Consider the following 22,931-nt stretch of genomic DNA (forward strand, 5'->3'; position numbering starts at 1 on the left):
CTTGTGTGTCATCATGTGGCACTTGCAGGGCAACCAGGCGATCAGGCCCAGTCAGCATGGGTTTATGAAAGGCAGGCTTGACAAACGAGCTTGACGTCCTGCTTGACGAACCCGATCTCCTTCTATGACAATGTGACACACTTGGTGGATGAGGGAAAGGCTGTGGATGTGGTCTACCTTGACTTCAGTAAGGCTTTTGACACCATTTCCCACAGCATTCTCCTCGAGAAACTGGCTGCTCTTGGCTTGGACTGGTGTACACATCATTGGGTTAGAAACTGGTTGGGTAGCTGGGCCCAAAGAGTCATGGTGAATGGAGTTAAATCCAGTTGGAGGACGGTCACTAGTGGAGTCCCTCAGGGCTCGGTACTAGGGCCAGTTCTCTTTAGTATCTTTATCTATGATCTGGATGAGGGGATTGAGTGCATCCTCAGTAAGTTTGCAGACGACACCAAGTTAGGTGCGTGTGTCGATCTGCTCGAGGGTAGGAAGGCTCTGCAGGAGGATTTGGATAGGCTGGACAGATGGGCTGAGGCCAACTGTATGAGGTTCAACAAGGCCAAGTGCCAGGCCCTGCACCTGGGATGCAACAACCCCAAGCAGCACTACAGGCTGGGAGATGAGTGGTCAGAAAGCTGCCTGGCGGAAAGGGACCTGGGAGTATTGGTTGATAGTCGGCTGAATATGAGCCAGCAGTGTGCTCAGGTGGCCAAGAAGGTCAACAGCATCCTGGCTTGCATAAGAAGCAGTGTGGCCAGCAGGGCTAGGGAGGTGATTGTTCCCCCTTTACTCAGCTCTGGTGAGGCCGCACCTTGAGTACTGTGTTCATTTTTGGGCCCCTCGCTACAAGAAGGACATGGAGGTGCTTGAGAGAGTCCAGAGAAGGGTAACGAAGCTGGTGAGGGGTCTGGAGAACAAGTCTTACGAGGAGTGGCTGAAGGAGCTGGGGTTGTTCAGCCTTGAAAAGAGAAGGCTCAGGGGCGACCTTATCTCTCTCTACAGGTACCTTAAAGGAGGCTGTAGCGAGGTGGGGGTTGGTCTATTCTCCCACGTGCCTGGTGACAGGATGAGGGGGAATGGGCTAAAGTTGCGCTAGGGGAGGTTTAGGTTTGATATTAGGAAGAACTTCTTTACTGAAAGGGTTGTTTGGCGTTGGAATAGGTTGCCCAGAGAAGTGGTTGAGTCACCATCCCTGGAGGTCTTTAAAAGATGTTTAGATGTAGAGCTTAGTGATATGGTTTAGTGGAGGACTTGTTAGTGTTAGGTCAGAGGTTGGACTCGGTGATCTTGGAGGTCTCTTCCAACCTAGATGATTCTGTGATTCTGTGATTTTATTTTGTTTTGTTTTAATAGCTACTGTAAGTGTTTAAATATTTATGGATGTGTAATGCAGATGCAGGTGAGTATGTGCATACACATAGTTTGCTATAATGTCCAAGTTCACACACTGTGCTACAGGTTTACTTTTTCTCTATTATAGCAAGCCATATTTCATCCTGATCCTTCACCGTGGCTTCTTCAGGCAAATATATTGTGTTTGCCAGATTTAGATAAATCTAAAATGTCTAAGAACTGGTGCACAATGGTAAAATGAATAATAATAACCATAATAGTTAAGTATTTCCGGATCTGAAGTAGGCTTATGCAATTTAACAAACAGATACTATGTAAAGTTGTTATTTTTCTTTTAATGTTAGGGTGTCTACCTCATTACAGGTGGATTTTAATTTCTGTAACAATGGTGCTAAGAGTGCTATGGGGTGAATTCCGGCACTGCAGCTTTACTTGCAGTGTCAGTAATTTTTCCCTGGGAAAGGACAGAGCATAGTGTCACTGATGCAAGAGCACTTGCAAGAATAAAGCTTTTAGAAATACTTAGTCCTGCAAGATGAAGAAGTTCTTGGCACCTTTTGCAGCATCTTTTTTCTCTTATTGCCACTGCAATTGATTCAAGGTGATAGAAAGGGTGATAATGCCTCCCAGTCATGGAAAGCAGAGCTATGGAATGTTTACTTCTTTGTTATTCCAGTCTTCTCCAGCAGAAATCACTGCTCTATGGGATAATGCAGAGAGTGACAGAAAACTGATCCATAGGTACAAAAAAGAGGATAGAGCAAAATGATCTAGAACCTGCACTAGATCCAGAAACACTTGGTAGAGTGGTTTTACCTTCCTTGGCACTCCAGGTCAAGGCCTTAGAGAGAGCTCCAGTTCTGCATTTTCATGACAGGTTTTAATTTTTCTTGTCAGGTCATGATTGTCCATATACACAAAGTTGTGATTAGGTCCACGTGTGTCCAGATATGGCTGTCAGTACTGACTGTGGCTGTCTTTGTCTTCTTGTTTTACAGAATTTGGAGATTAGACGCTATCAACTCTTCATTGATGGGAATTGTTTTTGCCTCATGTTAAGCAGTTTATTGTTACATTAGTAAACACCACATAAATGAATAGATAATAAACACTGTGCAGAAACTGTTTGTATAGATACTGCCAAAATGATTGCAGCCAGATACTGTTAGTCATTATTTTTTCCTTCTTTTCCTTCTTGTAGGCTGATTTGCTGTATAATTTTCAGTTTCCATCACAGCTTTTTATTGCTTGGCATATTTTGTTCATATATTCAGTATGCATTAGCATGTTTACATGAGAACAGGTTCCTGCTGGTAATCAACAAGCTAATCAACAAGCTATTTAAAAAATAAACCAAACCACCGGTATTGGGGTATTTGTTCGCCTCTGAGGGTTCCTCCTGTTTTGCCTAATTTTATACCACTACTCAGCCTCTTGCTTCTCCAGCCCAGGAGTTTCTGGCATCTAATCACAGGCACTTTGGAGCAAATGGTAAAGATCTCTGTAGACAATTGATTTCCCTGTGTCTCATGCCCTAGAGAAGAATATACTGCTCCCAAGTACTTCCAATCTCTCTTGGTCAAGAGCAAAAGCAAGGCTGGCTCCTGAATTTGAAACTGCTGTGTGGGGAATTAGAGAACTACATTCTGGTTCCCATGTATGTCTTTGTATGCATTGTAGGAAACACACTTTTAATAATTCAGAAATATTGAACATATTCACATAATTTCTGAGATGATTCTCTTAATACTGAAATAGAAATGCAGGCTTGTTAGTTTGCTTTCTCTACAAATGTTCAATTAAATATAATAAACATTTCCCCTTTAATTTGCAGAATTAGTACTTTCAAGAAAACAGATTGAGTTAAGCTTATACAATTTCAAAAGGGAAAACTTATTTGGTGTAGGATTATTATCTAGGAGCAAAAGAGGAGCAAAAGATCTGAAAATTAAGTTTGCTTTGGATAATCACCTAATTGTTCAGATGCAACTCTGAAGTTTAACTAAGTGTGTAACAGGTAAAAAGCTTATGAGACCATGTGCTTTTACTAGGAGTAGCACTTCCTAGACATCATTTTTAATGAAGTCAGAAGGACAGGTGTACACAAAATATGTATCTTTACATTTCTAATACTCCGGAGCAGCTATAATCTTTGACTTCAGAGGGAGCAACCAGTGCAGAATAGAGACATAGTACTGCCTTTTAAAGAAATTACCCTAACTGACTCTCATGTCCTTAGCAGAAATGTCATATTTAGGAAAGCTATGATTCCCTTAGGACTGATTTCTCATTCACTACTTCAAAAAATTATGAGTCTCAAGGGAGCTTCTAAAGGCATCTTCAAATCTTTTTCCTTCCAGTCTCATTTGTTTTTGTCTTATGAGTCCTACAGCTCTCTAATGTGCCACATGAGGTTGCTGAAGTACATGTCCTTGCTGCAACTGAGATGTGAAGGAAGGGATACTTGTTTAGGGATCACTACTGCCCCTTGCTCAGATGTTCCAGCGATTTCAATGCAGACTTTACATCCAGATTTTCTTGTTTATCTGGCAGTTCATTATTTAAGGCCAGCCTGTCAAAGTAGGTTAAATATTCTTTGGGAAACATGGTCCCATCTTTGAGACACCACAAACATGTTTAATACAAAAAGATTGGCTTGATAAAAGGAACATGATAAACTTGCATCCCCCAAAATACTTTTCTGCTGTTTCTGCTGTATATTTCTAAGAGCATCAGCATGCAATGACAAATCTCATGGCAATAAATTCCTGGAAAAGGCACAGAGAGACACCAGCACAGCAGTGAAAAAGATTGCCGATGATTTGTTCTAACTACTTGACCTTGTGACCTCTTCCCCAGATATATGACCAAGATGGGACACTGCAGCACTTTATTGATGGTGGAGAACCCAGTAAGTCAAGCTGGATGAGGTACATCCGATGTGCAAGGCACTGCGGGGAACAGAACTTAACAGTGGTTCAGTACAGGTAAAGTATGTTTCATTTACTCAATACAGCAAAAAGAGGTTTTTACTGAAAAATCAGACTGTTACTGTCACCGGTGCTGTTACCTTTGATTGCAAAGACAGTGGTAGGGCTTTTGTGAATGTGTCCATTCAGGGCGATAGAAAAGCTACAGAGTGTAGTGAGAAGATGTATAACTCTGCTTGCCAGGAGTTGAGGCCGTTGCAGCATGCACATCAGGCTGGGCCCTCTTAGGCGCCACTTGTGTGCCAATCACACTGCACGAAGCACTCTGCTCGTTTTCAAATGGTCTGATCAGTTGCATGTCTATAAAGCAGTCTTCCGCACTTCCTAAAGGTGTGTGCGCTAGAGAAAGGGGTAAAGGAAAGAGCCCCACTTGAAATCAGGTTTTCTGAGAGAGCCAGTCATGAGCCATGTGTGCACCTATGGCTTATCTGCAGAGTGCACCTGCTAGCCACGATTGTTAGTGCTTGTGCCTCTCAGGTCGCTGGATAGAGAAGGTCAAAATGCGAAGAAAATGTAAAGAAATTATGGTGCCTTTTACTTTATACTTGCAAACAGATCCAGAAAACCTAGACAACGCATTACATAAATACATGATCTCAGCTATAAACAAACCTTTTGTCTCAGAATCAGAAGCAACTGCTTGGCCTTATTAAACATGATAGGAAGTACATCAAAGAGTGGCCTGTGTTTGCCAGCCACAGTGAGCAATCCTGGTTTTGGCTAGTTGTTTTAGAGAGTGGAGTTTCTTTTTTTCTTTTTTTTTTTTTTCTTTTTAGAAGGAATCTTAAACTTATTTAAAGTATCTTTAAAATTAAAAATAAAACATACAAAAGCAAGCTAAAATGAAATATATATAAAGTTTGATTTTCCCATAGGGTTCCAATTTAACAATGGTAAAATTGTTCAATTGCATTTTCAGCTTTTTTATTCTCTGGCCAGTTGACTAAATAATGCCACACTTAAAAAAATAATAATCCTATTTATACATTACAAATCTTTTATTATACCTTTAAATAGCTGATATTTATACCTAAAATCCTGTCAGATTTTAAATAAACGCAGTAGATAATGAATAAGGATTGCTGTAATGAAAGAGTATTTTTGTAGGTATCTTGTGAACTATTTCTTGGTGTGGCAGGGTGTGTGCGTGCATATATACATAAATATATAAAAATGTGTACATATATATAGATGACAAACCTAAAAGGAACATGAACATGAGAAAGTCATTACACATCTGTCAATATTAAGTGGATTTTACAACTTTCCTTTCATGATGGAGTTTTTTACTTAGAGTTCCCTCTGTTGATCTGTTTTTGATTACTTCAGATCTTTATAAAATGAACTACAAAAACACAATTTAAAAAACTGGCATCCATCACCAGTGACTGCATCCAAGTGTAAGAAAATAGAAAAGTTGGACACTGAAAAACCGGCCTAATTTTTATTGTACATGGACGTACTCCTCACAGAAAGTCAGCTGGTTTAAATTCATTCTGTTATGATTTGTAATATCTAAATGGAATTTTCTTCAAAGTGCTCTTGATTGATTGACCCTTAGCTGAACGTTTTGTTTTTATTTTGAGGCTGACAATAATGTTTGTTGGCATGTGTTCTGCTTCAACTGCGTTGGGACGCCATGAAGCTATCTTTATGAGTCATCCAACCACAATACTAAATACATGTCAGCAAAGGAAATATTATCCGAAAAGGGAAAAATCCCTTTGATGTACTTCAGCATGCAGAGATTTCTGCGAGTTTTGGAAGCTCTGCACGCTTGTAAGGAACGGTGTACGCTTACACTTTTTTTTTCTGGCCTACTCCAAGCCTCACAGACCACCCATTGCTCAAAAACAGTTCTGCTCTTTCAGCGGTGAAGTGTGTCATTTGGTTTTAGCACATTCATTTGCTGGGCTGCTGTGTTTATGTTAAGGGAAGCCAAACTGAGAGATGAAATGTTACAAGGGTGAAGTACAAAGTAGACTCAATTTTTCTCAAGTTAGGAGATACTGGTAATTTATAGCATGGCTCTGATTTTCATTTTTATGTAATAGTGGAAAGAATTAATGAAATGTGCAGTGTTGGGAAGAAAGAGAGAGAAGAAGAGAAGAAGAGGAGGGAAGGAGATGGAGAGACACAAAGGGGAGAGTTTTTGTCAGATATTCATAGAACAGTAGGAAAACCATTCTGCTTAGCTAGCAGTGCCCTCCTGAGACAGGGTGGCAGTAAGCGAGGAAAATAACAAGATAAATGAAATTTTTGCAGCTGCTAGTAAAATATTGAGAATCTGCACTTTTTTATTGATCTTTATGATCCTGTTGCCAAGAGCCACTTTGAAGTGACAAAATATGTTGACAAGTGCATATCTCACTGCCATGAAAAATGTGGTAAAGGATTCTCCTTATGTCTGCAGTGTTATACAAGGAACAAATTGCATTGCTACAGCCAATTCTTTATAGAAAGTCTAAATTTAAGGCCTACCAACCCTAAACACTTTTATCTTGAACTTCAGGCTAACGTTTGTAGCAATTCTTCACTGAGAAAACTGGTAGAGGCCTAACATTATTTTATTTATTTATTTATTTATTTGGTCTATAGATGTTTTTCTGCCTTACATAAGCTGTTATAAAAAATGGCCATTTCTTGGTACTTTGATTGTACCATTTTGGTATGTAATCCTTCAGATGGAGTAGACTGTTCTTCTTGTATATATTGAATTTCTATCCATCTCTCATGAAGGTGTTTTACTGTTCCATGTGAAGCCTAAGGGAAAAGGCACTACGAACTGATAACATTTTTATTTTATCTTGTGCCTGAATCTAATCTTACACAGCTTTTGTCCCAATGTAAAACTGTTAATGGTAGAAGTATCACTCTGAAGCTATTTACACCAGTGCAAGATCAGGATAAGGCTGTAGTTTTTATACTACAGACTTTAGGATTTTTCTTTTTTGGTCTAAGATTATCCACAGTTTTCCCACAGAGTGATGTGATAACTTTTAAGGTAACGCTAATTTATACTTACTGAAGGATCATCGATGTTATCCTCATGTTTCATACAGAGGAAGAATTCTGTGTTTGTATGATCAGATTGACTCCATTTTTGCATTTCCCTAACCCAAAGTCTATTTTACTCAATAATCCAAGATCTCTCTTTTTGGTGGTTTAATGCTGTAATGAAAAGACACATCATACTATAACAAACCTCTGGCTAAAAGCACTCATTCAAATTAAAAGAAATGTCATTTATTTACTTCTAAAATTTATTAACTTCAGCTTAGATAGTAAATGCAAATCTGTTTCAATGGCTTAACTCACTGAACTGTATACATTGTACAAAATGAGCAAGGTATTACATTTCTAAAATCATTTTCAAAGGGACGTTGTAAGAAAATATCAGTCTTTTCATAAAATCTTAACATTAGTGTAATGTTGGTGTTTAAAACACATTAGTTACAAATTAGTTAAAAGCCATTTGTTAACTGTGCTACAGAAACTGATCAAAGTCCTTCACTGAGGATAAATTAAGTTTTAAAATATTCAGTAAGATATTCATTTAGTTATGTGCAGAAATGGTTCCAAAACTATGGATTTCTACTGTAATACTGTGTGTGATAAGAGGAGTGCTCTATTCCTAAATTAGGCCCTTTGTATTTTTCTCTTGATTAGGTCAAATATATTCTACCGGGCTTGTATAGATATCCCACGGGGTACAGAGCTATTGGTGTGGTACAATGACAGCTACACATCTTTCTTTGGAATCCCTCTCCAGTGCATCGCACAAGATGAAAATTGTAAGTTCCTTCTCTATTTCTACCAGCACAAGCCAGAATTCCTGTTTCATATCTAATCAGTTATATTCCTAGGGTATTTTAAGACATATTAAATGAAAGTGACTATATATTTAAGGTAAGCTTGATGTATACAAAATAAAACCTCGAAGCTGATACACTTAAGCTACCAACATCATGATATAATTACCTAAATAAACTGAGGTGTCTGAAAGTGTGCAGGTCCATGCAGATTTCCCACTACGGCAGCCCCATTTAACTTGGTAGTGTGTGGAATCACTGTTCCTTATAAGGGATTCACTACTAGTTTATTCTTAACTGATTTAAGGATAGCTTGGTTTCTTAACTGGTTCTTAACTGATTTAAGAAGAGATGATTTAATTCTTAACTGATTTAAGAAGAGCTTGATTCTTTCCATTTGTTACAAGACCTATCACAAGAGACTGTGTAGCCAAAAGAGTAGTGTATTGTAGGTCCATCAGGCCTCTGTTAGTGATTGCTCATTCTGTTACCTGAGTATCTTGAGAAATGCTTTGTCTGTGTAATTGTAGAGATGAGTTTCTTGTGGTTAAAAGGTAAAAGCGAGCTCCTCTCAATACAAGTTGAGTGCAGGTAGCCTGAAATTACAATGAACTTCCATTCCATCCTGACCATCCCCATTTCCATTCATACATCTACCCCTTCTCAATATTTTATTTTGCTAGGAATCATCACAAAATTAAGCATGGAACTTATAACACAGACCCAGTGCAATCAAGTGCTGGATACCTCTGTCTATAATGGGATTAGGTGATCCAAGCACACATTTCAATTTCACTGTTTGCATGTGGAACTCAATTAGAGCTTGCATCAAAGATCTTTTTTTTTTCTGTTTTGACAGCTATATATGTCTACATGGTGGAAGAAACCAATAACGGATGCTTGACTGACTTTGGTCTAAAGTGACCCAGTGGTTGCCCATGTATAATCAATTATATATAGGATACATTTTTTCCATCAAGTATTTGGGTACTTAAACAGCTATTGTAAGATGAACTCATGTCTTGCAGCAACTTAAGTAGTGAACCATGGGGGCAATAAAACAGTAAGATAGCAAGGATTAAAATGTCAAAAATAAACATCCTTTTTCATCTTGAGTTTTCAAATCTGTTGGGCTTGAGAAGAGTTTAAAAGAAATTAAATTACTGGCAGTAATGTTTGCTGATTAAACTCATGCTCTGCAGTGGACAACATAGAAATATTATTTTTTCTTTCATGAGCTGAAGCTTTACAAAACCTTTATTTGAAAAGCACGGAATTATGGTTAAAATTTATAAATATTGTAACTTGTTATTTTTCTCTGAGATAAATTTGAGTTTCTTCTGCAGAAAAACTGACATGAGTAGATGAAATTCATCTCTGAGCATGGAGCCAGCTGCAGGCTTCTATAAGACTTAAGTACTACTTAAACCCATAAGCATATCTACTACACAGAGGTATTTTGACCCAGCGCAAAATTTGATCTTATTTCTTCCATGGACTTCTATGAATAAAATTAAAAGGAAAAAATAAGGGGAGGAAGGAAAAAAAAAAGTGATCTTTTTCATGTGTGAGTTTGTTGTGGGAAAATGAAAGGGATCACCCCTCGTACTGAACATTTTTAGAGACGTGAAAGATGTATTATATGTCTGGAAACTTGTAACAGACAGACCCAAGGATGTAACTCTACTTAGAACTCAGGTCCTCAGATACTCCAGAGAAAAATACGGTAGAAGGGACCTCAACTTAAGTATATAAAATAGCATATAATATTAGGATCATTGTGATTGAGAAAATAAAGTAAAACATAACTTTCTGAAGTAATTTGTACATTACATATATTAAATGATATTAGAATATTCCAGTTCATAAATGAAATTTAATTCTCATATTTGCTCTTAGAAATCTATCATAATGATTTACCTAAGCAAAGGTGCATTTTCCAATCAACTGTTTAAGTAGGTAATTTTTATACACATACACAGGTATAAACGCTTTGTGACAGTAACTAAACGTGAACATATGGAGACAGACACATGCATACAACATTTAATTTAAAAGTCTTCATTAAAATGTTATGTCATGAAGTCGAGCATGACAAAATTAGAAAACATGAGAATGCACTGGGTGCAGGTGGCCTAAGTTATGCTTTTTTTTGCATTGTGGTTCAATTTCCCATTATCTGACTCAATTTTTTTCCATATGACCCTTGCTTCATTCACTGCATGATCTAGATGGTAGTCAAGGAATGAGGCAGCTGTTCAACTTTCTTCTGTATGTTTGAACTCCTGCCTTCCTTATCGTGTGATATCCAGATTTAATACTGAACTGCTTCTTTGTGAGAACAGTTTATTGCAACTGTTGCTGAAATATCTGAGTGCCTCATAAGCTTTAGCTTGTTCCTGTTTTGTAGGTGGGAAATCAATGCACAAAGATACCTCTGCCTATACTTTGCATTGTCTCATGGTAATCTGACTGCTATTAGTGTTAATCACACAGGTCATGGTGAAGTCACTGGCTTTATATTGTATTGGTTGTGTGACTATTTGTGAGATGTAATAATACCCTTAGTATCTGTGTATTGAAAGGATAAGGAAACTATTGCTGCAGGAGATATGTAAACCCTGTTGTATCTCAAGGAGTGTCTGAACAGGGAGTTTTTCTTCATGCTTTCAAAATTCATGCTTGTCTGTGATATCGCAATTGCACAAGCTGATTGCAGCATGCAGAGTCAGGGTATCACAAGTACAGTAGTGTTTTCTTTCACTTGACAATCTCACTGTATAATAAATGTATATCACAGTCAGGTTTCTCTGAGTCCTGTAAGCCTCAGATACCTCTTTGTATGAATTTTCATTCTAGTGTCACAGAATCAGCATCATCCATTCAGATCACTGTCTTGTTCAAGCCCTTTAAAAAAATAAATTGTTAAACAAAAGTGTATAATTCTAGTGTGAATAAAATAGAGGATGGGTTGTTTTTTTGTTTGTTTGTTTGATTGGTTTTTTTTTGTGTGTGTGTTTTTTTGTTTGGTGTCTCCCAAGATTGTATTAGTTCTAAAAAGGCATAAAAAGGATCTTATTTACTTTTCTTGTTTTCTCCCAGTGAATGTCCCTTCGACTGTAATGGAGGCCATGTCCAGACAAGACACCCTACAGCCATTTAATAAAAATAGCAAACTATCCCCTGCCACTCCACAGCGATCCGTAGTATTTCCACAGACTCCGTGTAGCAGAAATTTTTCTCTCCTGGATAAGTCTGGGTCCATCGAGTCAGGATTTAACCAGATCAGTGTCAAAAACCAACGAGTTCTTGCAAGCCCAACTTCAACAAGCCAACTAAATTCTGAGTTCAGTGACTGGCATCTTTGGAAATGTGGGCAATGCTTTAAGACTTTCACCCAGCGGATCCTCTTACAGATGCATGTGTGTACGCAGAACCCTGACAGGTAAAACCCAGGCTCTCTTTATTTCTGTATCTACTGATAGCCAGATCCACTGCTTTATTCTTTTATCAAGCTGTTATCATTTCCAAAACCAAACCATTATTAGGAGAAGCCTGTACAACATAATTCATCTGCTGCTCTGTGAAGTAAGCTGATAAAAACCATTGCTTGACTTCACTATTTGTAAAAACATTTGGTGCCTAAACGTACAGATAAAAGGAAATAGCTAAGGATATAATCTTGTTTTCAGAATGGTTTGGTACATCTGTTGGAAGCAACAAAATAGAAGGAAAATTTATGAATATCATAGGAGGAAAAATGAGGTCAAGATAATTAAAAGTCTCTCTGTCTTCCAAAGATAATCTAACTTGCTGCTCAGTGGCTGTCACAGTCATTTCAGGGTTCACCTATAGTGTGCAATGTGTATGAACTTAATTAAGTACTAAGAGGTAATGAATTGGAATTTTTTGCTTAGTACTATTTTTCTTCAGAGCATGCAAACCCATAAATCGTGCAAAGCTGTCAAAAGGAAATACCTACTCCACTAGTGATGTGGAGGAAAACAGATGCCACTTATTCAATAAACTAATATCCACACAGAAGAAAAATGTTGACTAGATACCTCAGAGTCAAAGTTGGTTTGAAAGTTTGTCAATACAGAATTTTATGGCCGTGAACTGAGGATGAAATTTAGCTGAACAAGTGAATTAAAATTTCAGGTACTCTGACCGGTGGCACAGTAAATATAATGGAACCATTATTTATGAATCAAAGCTGGTTTATTTGACAATTTTGATAGCTGGCAGGACAAAAGACAAAAATCAAATTAATTCAATAAAAAAAGCTGTCCATGTTTTGTCTCTTCTTCAGCTGTGAAAAGGTTTGAGCAGAACAGCTGAATCCCTGGCAACTTGTTCTCAAAACAGCATTCAATTGCGAATTTCATTTAAACAAAGCACTATAAAAACAGTCACCTGTGAGTCTGTGTGTGTATGCATGTCTATGTCTTTTTGTGTACGTGATTATCTATGTGTTCACATATGCTCGTGTGATTCTGAGAGTAAAGATACACTAGAGCATAAATCCAGTTTTCCAGGATAATACTTCAAGCATGCTAGGGATAAACTTGATTCCATTCAAATCTTCATAGAATTTGAAGAGTTTATAATATTGCAAATGCAAATGCAAAAAAAAAAAATCTTCTTTCAATGTTTTGTGAATTTCATGCTGGTCTTAGCAGAAACAAATGCTGCACTAAAGAAGCTGTAGGACACAATGGCCAATTTAAGTGCCACAATATAGAATATCCTGAAAGGTCCACTCTCCAAAGTTTAATAGACTTTTTTGTTTTCAGTATTAAAGCATCCTAAGCAGATGCATAGAAGAGCATAAAATGCTGCATCAGGGGTCTAGAAGAGGTATGCTGCGAAGATCCTCCACATGGTTTCTCAGCAATTCATCTAGCCAGATTGTGAAGACTAGATTTCATCCTTTTCTACACTTGAACTTGTATCTCACTTTATAAAGAACCAAGCTGCAGACAATAATTAATACAAGAAGAGTCTCTCCTACTGGAGCTGTTCTGCACTCTAAGGTGTAGTTAAATACTAATTTGCCAGAGAGAACAACAGAAGATAAGTCAATCTTAGTATTAGGGCTGTCATCTTGGAGGTTTGCCTTTTTATTCTATTTTCTTCTAAGTATCCTGTGTCTAATGTTCACTGAAATACAGACTGGAATTCAAGTCTTCCACTTTGGCGGTGAACACCATCATTAGTAGGTTTCTGATTCATGGTGTCATCCCATTTTGCCTCTACAAAAACTTGTCCATGCAATACAGGACAGATTCACCATGAAAGTGTAGAGCAATTTTTCTTCAGAATACCCTACAACATAGTAATCAAATTATTTAGATCACAGGACAGGTGGTTACATCTCTCCTGCAGGACCAAAGAGAGTAAAGGGTGATTAGAGGACTCTAAAAGTTTGGTGAGGATTGGGGCAGAAGGGTGGTTAATCGGTGAGTAAAGACTAAGTGTTGACCTAGAAGCTTTCAGGAAGATTTGAAATGTAATAGCTAATGCCTCTTTCTAAATACTCATGCTAGCTAATTTAGCTGGTTTCACCTTTGGCTTGTTGGTTTTTGTGAATCTAATTGTTATGAAACTTTTTCTGTTGTGTTATGTAGAGATACTCTAATCTCAAGAGGATGCAAGACACACTGAGGAGCAATGTATTCAATACATACAGTTACTGCAATTCTCTGTTTTGTGACAGCCGTGTTCCCTCTTTGCTGAAGAATGGCTTACATCTCTATATCTTCTCATTAAATAAATTATGTAGACTGCTTGAGGAGGCCACTTTTGTAATGCATTCTTTGTTATTGTGAGGCATGTCATCAACAAAACTGTTGTAAAAACATTTCCCAATAGAACTTTTGAAGTGGGGCTTCAGTCACATGAATCTGTTCAGGCTCATTGCAATTCATTTAGTGTTCCAAATACCAAAGTAATTGTTAGTGCAGATCATAACTGTTCTGGGATTTGGTTTCTCATATTCCCACTTTGAAATCACCACAGGTTGAACTTACATCATGGCCAGGTTTTGGTCTTTTAGAAGGTACCAATAGATAAGTTATTTAGTGGCTGGAAAAGAGTTGTCTTTTGTTTCTTGAACATACTGTATTTCTCCACATGAAAAGTTCCTAAAGTGTTGTACAAAATTTCCTGGAGCCAAGAAAATACGGTATGATTTGTGAAAGAATACCTGCCTGCCAGCCTAAAGGACTGGATACAACTCTCTGGTTTGTATTTTCTTGCCGATAACTGCAGCGCCACTCCAGCTGATAAATAGCTCCCCATTTATTGTCAGCAATTTGTGAGCAAACCAGCCACTATATCTTTGATGTGACTGAAGCAGCAAGGGCTGTCTAGTCTAGGAAATGACTTCAGACTATCTGTTCTGGCTTTGTATTTGTTTTTCAACAATGCTGATTACCTACAGCATGAGGTGCAGGGAAAACATCTTTGAACCTATACAGGAGTCCAAATCATGGACAGTCGTATGAGAAAAGCAGTTTAGCTGGGACTTGAAATTAAAAAATAAAATAATAATATCAAAACAAAACAAAACAACAACAAAAAAAAACACCTTTAAAGCTACTCAGGCTCAGAAAACATCTGAATGAGAGCAGAAAGATGAACAGACATAAATATATATATGTATTTATTTCCATTAGGTAGAGAAAAACAAATGTTCCTATTTAATATATAGATGATTTTATAAATAAAACAATTTTTAAAACAATATGAATACAAAATAGGAAGAATTTTCAAGACCAGCTCTTTGCTGTTTTAGATAAAGATTAGGTTTGCAACTTAAATTGAAATTAACTTTATTTAATGGTTTACTTATAATTTACTTCTCCCCATCCACAGAGATACTTTTTAGCTTGTTAAAATTTGTAAGGTTCCTCTTGGAAGCTAATAGTAAATGAGGTTAGACAGAATGTGGGAGATAAAGACTTAAATCCATCAAGATCTGAATTCTGGGACTTGCTGAGCCTTTCAGGTTTTTTTTAAACCTTGCCCAGACAGAAGCATACTGAGCAACTCTTCCTGAAGCAGGATTCAGAAATCTGTCCTCTCTCTCTTTTTTTTTTTTTTTTTTTCCCCACTGTTGCAGAAATTTCCAACAATACTATCTGGGGGCTCCAGAAAGGGGTATACAGCATAAGCCTCTGTGAATCACTTTTAGAGCAATATATATATTATAATTTTATAAATATTTATATTTATATAATTTCATATCATTTTAATCAGCAATCTTTTTTTTTTTCTTTTTTTTTTTTTTTCTTCTTCTTCTGCTAATGACACAGTTTCTTTTAACAACTTCTTTCTTCTTTCTCACTTTGATCACCACTTTCAGGATGTATTGATATTGAGGGAAGGCAGATGGCTGCAATTCCTAAGAGTTGTCTGTGGAACAATTTCATATACAGTTTGTACATCTGTGTGATATTTATTCTCATTGATTGCCAAGTATTTAAGCTGACAATTTTAGGAAAACCCCTCTCTATATAATTGTATCTGAGACTGATAAATTGTAGATATTACCTGGCCTTCACAATTCTTGTTTATTCAAAAGATATTATTGTACTTTTATTTTGCTGTTACACCTCAAAATTTACTTGCTAGGTTTTTGTTTTGTTTTGTTTTAAAACACGAGCTTGTAGTTTAAAACTGGCAATTTCATAGATCTTATTCTCTAATATAATAGCCCAGGCCATTTTGTGTTTATCTTTTTCTTTATAGGTTCTGTGCCTTTGACCTTGATACTCTCCTTAAGGTCCATTAATTAATTTAAACATCTCCAAAAAGACAAACAAAAAGTAAATATGAGCAAGAGTTGTCTATTTCTGTTTATAGAGTGCTACGGAATATTGCTCAATTAAAGTAAACATCATGCTGAATTTAATGCTTGTTCTTGCATAATCTTTTCACAAAGGTTTGCAAACTCCCAGTACTTGTAGTTAATAATAACAAAGGGTGTACAGAGTAGCACCTCTCCCTGACAGCTTCAAAAGTTTGACAACACTTACTCACTCTAACTTTCTGGTTTTGTTAGCTCCTCCACAAACATTTGTAAAAGGCAATCCTAGAATCCCCAGTGGGCTCAGCTTCCCTGTATGTGCTGATGCTGTGCGTGAAGTGCTCAGGGCTGTAGCCTTGCTGCGTAAGCAGAACACCACAGCAGCAGGGGTTGCAGAGTTGGGTCCAGATTTAGTGAATGTAACCCACTCATGGTCACACTGATGCTAGGAACACTTCAGTGTGCAAGCTAGAAGTACCATTAGGTGTCAATGTGTTCTACAGACTGTTAGTTCAACTTGTTAGAAGAAGACCTCCCTCCAAAATATGTTTCTGTTCAGAAAACTGTGAGCTAGTTTCTCTGGCTGCAGTCGTGCTCTTTATCACTGGTTACTGCATGTTTTAGAGCTTCTTGAAGTCTGGTCTTGAAAACCGGTGCTCGTAGCATTTCAGCACTCTCTGCTTTCATTTCTACCAGAGGCTGTGGTGTGACAGTTTCCCCTGCAGTGCCATGAAACCCTGCCTTGGGCTGAATGGCATGTTTTGTTGCTGGGCTCAGTGTGCCACACTCTGACACTGACAACAATCACATTGTTTTCTTCTCAGCCCTCAACAATAAGAAAAGCACCTTTAACTGCCTGTCAGTCTCTCTTCTTTCAGTTGGTGTTTTTCTAGGCTTTTACAAAAGGGAAAACCAGCAGCAATATGCTAGTTCGTCTCTCTGAAGTGACAGTGTTTCAGTGTAGAGTTACAGGTATTCAGAAATTCACCATTATGAGGAACTCATCTCCTAAATATTGCATTGGCATTCCACATGACCCCTGAAAACAGCAACTTTAGTTCTGAGGAGGCCTCACCAGAAACCAGTTCATCATAAAGGAAAGAATCTGAAAATTCAGTGGAAAATAATTATAAGATTTTTCAGGATTATAAAAATTCAGTGCACCTTAAGCATGCTTCATAAGAATTTATGATTTAGAAAATATATTTATACTGGCTGGATGTACTTAAGAGTTAGGGGTTAGAAAGTACATTGTTCCAGCAGAGGAATGGTAAAAGATAAATAATCAGAGGGATATATTGTTTTTGCTAAATGAAAATCTAAAAATAATCAGTCTAAATGTACAATTGTCTGTCAGCAGCTATTCCAGATGTAGAGAAATGGATTTTTTACATTGTTATGTCCTAACATGTTGCCTACCTGCTGCATGAGCTTTGGTGATGCTCAATAAGCCTTATGGGGAACATGACATTTGGACTGGTCATGTACAAGATGAAATTTCTCGTAGAAAAATTCAGTACAAAAAGCATATGACACGAAAAGACACCATCACCACAGGGCAAAATCATTTAAGAGATTTTCTTAATTAGGGAGCAAAAAATATTCTTGACTGCTTTCATTTTGAAAACACAACTTGAAAACCTTGGAAAAGCTCAAAATTTAAATAACTGCAAAACCTCAAAACCATTACATTACAGACATTCCCTCTTGAATTTCACTTTAGTGGGCCATCATATGGTCAGGAACTGTAAGATTAGGCTTCTAGAAAATGCTGATGTATGCAACACAGTAGTAAAGATACATAACTGATTGATGGTCCATGTGGTCAATGACAAGTGTAATTTTTCTAACATGAGAGTTTGGTTCTAGATATCCTTCCTTTAAGCTTAGACAGAAACTAGGAGAATATGTAGGTAGGCAGCTAATGAGAAACATTAGAACTGCTTTGGACAGATGTCAGCACATCACTTTTATCAGCACATTGCTATACATCAAATTAGCTGTCCTTAAATGTAACTTCCTTAAAAATACTAAATGAGAAGATTTTGGTCAGGGTTGATTTACATCTGGAAGGGCCTACAAGATCCTTTGTAAAAATAAATAAAAACATTCAATGATGAAGAGATTCAAAACTATGTTGTTCCTGGTACATGATAGTTGAAGAATAATTTTTTATAGAAAAAAATATTTCTTCAGACAGTCAGCATGTACTTTCAAGCCCTGGTACACCTGTTTTTATCAAACCAGTTACCTTCATGCTTGCAAATATCCCCATACATCTGCAGAGAAATATTTTAGGTATGTAGGCTTTTATATATGAACTGACTGACATCCATTTTGCTTGATCATTAATTTTCTGGAACATCAGTATGCATCATGGCCATGACACAGCTATGTTTATATTCACTTGCATACTCACCAGCTCAAGAAGGTACGACACATTCTAAGTAATTCCAGTGGGAATTAGCTTTTCTGGGCTGGGGCCACAATCAGCCTAGCAACACATCATTGCAAAAACCACCTGTGATGAACAGTGTTTTTGTCACTTTGTCCCTTCTGCCTGTAGCCTTCTAAGATCACCAGAGATCACCATCTTAATTCAGTGTCCCAATGCAGACAAAGTGATGGCAGAAGACATGATTGTTACATCAAAGACAGACGTGCTCTGCCCACGTCAATGTATTCACTAAACCACTCATTGCTCATGTCCAGTTGTTCTGCACCACTTTTTTTTTTTTTAAAGTATTGATTTTATTTTCCGTCAAGAAAAAAAATTCTGAACACAGTAAAATGTTTACCAGAGGAGGGAAAAAAAGGAAAAAAAAAAAAGACAACTTTTCTACTTATTGAAAGTCTTTTTTTTGCTCTTGAAAAAATAGTGTAGTATCCAAAATTTGTGAAAATTTGGCATATTTTGAATCTGTCTACTGTATAAATTAGATATGGCATTTTTAAATTGTTATAGTACTTCAATGCCTATATAAGCTTTCCTTTTAAAATGAGCTGTTTAATATGTCATACATCTAGCCTGAAAAAATTACTTATTCTGCCCACTTCATTCTTAATCAGAATCGCATGTGTATAAATTGGAGAAATGTATCTGCCAAAAGAGTAGGTTAACTTCTTTAAGAGCTGTTCTGCCAAGACATGGATGAATGGAAAAAATGCAGTCTAAGTAATCTAATAATAGGTAATTTTTTACAGGGCTCTTTGTCTTGAGCATCAGCCAGTGAAATTTATTCTGAGTATATTAATATCCTTTGAAAACAAGGATATTTAAACTCAAAATTTATTTTGAGCCAGTGTAGGTGGTAAAAAGATCTTACTTGGTATCACAATGTTCACTGATAGCAGGCTTGGAATTTCAACAATTTACATGCAAGTTACAGTGTGACTTTTCAGAATATGAAATTAATCACTTTGACTGTTAAAAAAGAAAGAAAGAAAGAAAAAAAAATTAATTGGTTTTATGTAGTGTTGTATCATTTATTGTGGTAGCTGTTAAAAATAGATAACCAGAGGCTAATAGATGTTAATGGTCCCTTTCACTATTAAAAAAATCAATGTTTCTTGGATACAGAATATCTTAATGTGTTCTTTTTCCTTAAAAGTTTTTGATTTGAAAATGTCTAAACAAATAAGTCTGCATTCACAAATCATCTTTGTTTTACCAGCACTTGAAATTTCATGTCAACTTTGATAAATATTTTCTGTGCAAATTAACCATGCACTTGCAGAGAGAAGACCAGCAAACATATTACTGCTTGTCTTCCAATAAGGAAAACAGATATTCAGTACTTACTTTTTTTTTTTTTTTTCCTCTTAAAAATATTATTTTGCATATATTCATATTTTTAAGGGCTGTATCATCCAGGTTAAGTAACCTATCCATAGGTTTTACATATTTCTTTCAAACTTGTTGGAGAGCAGTTAGATTTTCAAATGTAAGTAATTAAAATTGTAAGCTATTGAGTTATTGACCGATACTGAGCTATTAATCAAGCTAAAAAATTCTACAATCAGGGTTCAGTGCTCTGAAGCACTGTAAAATAATAGTATTTGTGTTCAGTGATGCAAGTAGCCACAATTAAGCAGTTCACTTGACAAATGAGATAGTTCACTTTATTTTGCACTTAATTGAATTGTACATGCTTGGTCACCATTGTCCCCTTCTCTATAGTTTTGGTTTCTAGCCATTTAAGCATACACATTTATTAAAGAGAGAGCAATTAAGTTGGTGTTTGCCATTGGCTCTTGAGATGCAGACATCAAGAGCTGTGTTTAAAATGTTCTACAGGGTAAATATCCAAATCCCACCCCAACCCTCTCCCTCTCCTGGATTTTTAGTTTCCTTAACAAAAAGTTTGAGGAACATGTAGGACTCTGTCACTAACTTATATGAAATACGAAAAGAAAAAAAAATGTAGTATGTTGATATTAAATCACTTTTTACAAAACAGAAATATATAGATACAGTTTCTTTATACTTAATTTCAGTTAGCACAGGTATTTGCATTTCAGAAGTCCTGTCTCACTTTGCTGTCTTGTATTCTTTTCTTTCCGTGTTTACAGTGTGTTTGTTATGATTCTGAATTTGTAACATCTCAGTCAGGTTTGTTTGTTTGTTATATTTGTTTTTAACAAGCTGTGATGTTGAAAACCTAATTTATGGGTTCCATTTCAAGATGAAATAAAGACATTTTCAGTCTGGGTGGGAGAAACCTGTTAATTAAATTAAAATATTTTCAATAGCAGTAAGAAAATAGAAAATAGAAAAGAAAATTAAAAAATTGTAAACAAGGTGGTTAATTTTTCCAATGTCTTTCATTGCAAATTTGATCTCAAAAATAAAATAAAATAAAATAATAAAAATAAAAAATAAACAAAACAAAACAAAACAAAACAAAATAGATTCCTCCAAATCAGTATGAAGACTTTCACTACAAGCAGTTATAGAATCCCTGTTGAACATATTTGCAACAACCAGAATATTTGTAAGTAAGACTATAGCAGGCACCAATAGTCAGAGATCTTCCTAAGCCTCTTAACTCTGATGTATGAGGAATTTTCTGTCAATCAAACCACTCTGAGTTTGGGAAAATAAGCAAAGCATCTACTGTGTAGTGCTGGTTCACTAGCTTGCTGAATTCTGTTTTATGGGCCATCGCGCCCACAGACTGTCAGGTGATTCCTGCGCAAGTATTTTACATTTGCTAAAGAAGTCATGAAGATTTGGGTATGTGTCTCCCAAGAAAACCCCAAAGAACTGCCCCCGCAGCTCTCTTTGGAAATTCCTGGGAAGACCAGATGTTCCTGCCCACGTCGTTTTTGACTTGGGATGACAGGGCTCACTGACAGCGTGGTGTTTCCCTTTCCCATTGCAGGCCCTACCAGTGCGGCCACTGCTCCCAGTCTTTCTCGCAGCCATCGGAGCTGAGGAACCACGTCGTTACGCACTCCAGTGACAGGCCTTTCAAGTGTGGCTACTGTGGCCGGGCCTTTGCTGGTGCTACTACACTCAACAACCACATCCGGACACACACTGGGGAAAAGCCCTTCAAGTAAGTACTTGAAGCCAGCAGCATTTGCCTGCTGTGATTAGAGAGGGAAGCGCATAGCTGCTGCTCACTAGCACCACCAGTCTGCACCAGCACATGGGAGAGGCTGTCAGGAAAGCCATGGCCAGATAAATCCATTTATGTTGCAACTAAAATCAGAATTAAAGGTTTGTTTTCAGGTGCCTTGCAGGCCCAGAGCAATTTCCTGTCCTCTGATGAGAATTTGATTGTTTTAATTAAACAACAAGCTACTGCCAGAGAACCATAGCTGAAAATACAGTGAAGATTGGGACAGGCTATACTGCAAGAAGGTTTTAGGTTTCTCTGAGGCAGAGGTAGCTGGAGTTTCACATGAGTGCTAATTTGGATCTGGTTAAATATGAGGATGGGGAAGGAGAAGGGGAATATACATCTTTTTTTTGGCCTCAGAACCACTGCATAGAAAATGCAACTCTGTCTTCTGGCATAATTTTGGTCAGATTATAATAATAAATTGTTAGTGTTTAGCTATCCAAAATATTTTTAAAAAGGAAACATTGCCTGATCAAGACTTTTTTAATTAAACAGACTCTGCTGACTTCTGCAGTTTCTGTTGATTGAAATTAAAGTCAAGCAGACATCTGAGTCTCAAAAGCTTTCTCTTCTCTACCCTCACCTCCAGCAACAGCAAAGCTGATCCAAGTCATTACTTTCTGTTATGCAAGGCTCTGCCTACCCAACAAGAGATATTCTCCAAGGCGGAATGCACCTTTTCTATATTTGCGTCTGTGTCTTTACTGAACTGGCAGGCACAAAATTTATGTTTACTGTAGCTGGAACAATCCCACTGTGGCAGAAAAATAATATATCAATACCAAGGCATGAAGTGTTGATATCACTTCTTTTGAAAACTGCCTAGAAGAAAAGGGAGTAAGTGTGGGAGAAGGTGAGCCTCTCCCAGCTCGCCAAGGACTGCCTGTCCCCAGTTTACTTTTCTCCCTTTGTCTTTCGTTTCCACTTTTGCCGTACTGTGCCCCACGTCTGGTTAGTGTAAGCAAGCTCGGCCTTGGGGCCTGTCAGAACCCCTCATAACAAGCTCAGCAGTGATATGGGTGCTTTGCCTCCATATATGGCTGAGAGGAAGTGTGGCCTCGACCGTGTCTGTGCTGGGGGCAAGGGGACAGAGCCCGGAGACACACTCCACATAGCCAGAACAGAAGAGTTTGCATACCAGAAATCGTGGCTGGGAGAGCCCTGTAGGTGGCAAAACGTGGAAACGTGGAGCATCTCAGCAAGGACTCCACCAGAGCCGGTCTGCTGAATGCTGAGAGCCCACGGAAAGTCAGCCAAAAATAGTGAGAGCAATCAGATTGATTTTATCTAGTTGCTGTGTAAATAGATTTTAGTAATTAATGGAAGAGGTTTC

The 22,931-nt window shown here is 37.3% G+C and overlaps 1 protein-coding gene across 1 annotated transcript in view; it reads left to right on the forward strand.

Moving 5' to 3' along the window:
- The window catches only part of PRDM6 (PR/SET domain 6), an 85,699-nt gene that overhangs the window by 48,472 nt on the left and 14,296 nt on the right, over positions 1-22,931 (forward strand). Inside the window, exons 4-7 of the mRNA XM_083816084.1 lie at positions 4,213-4,340; positions 8,013-8,137; positions 11,258-11,600; positions 21,353-21,529. Coding sequence (XP_083672210.1) covers positions 4,213-4,340; positions 8,013-8,137; positions 11,258-11,600; positions 21,353-21,529 — 773 coding nt within the window. The remainder of the gene's footprint in view (positions 1-4,212; positions 4,341-8,012; positions 8,138-11,257; positions 11,601-21,352; positions 21,530-22,931) is intronic.

This window comes from Anser anser (genome assembly GCF_964211835.1).
Source record: "Anser anser genome assembly, chromosome: Z".
NCBI classification, from domain to species: Eukaryota; Metazoa; Chordata; class Aves; order Anseriformes; family Anatidae; genus Anser; species Anser anser.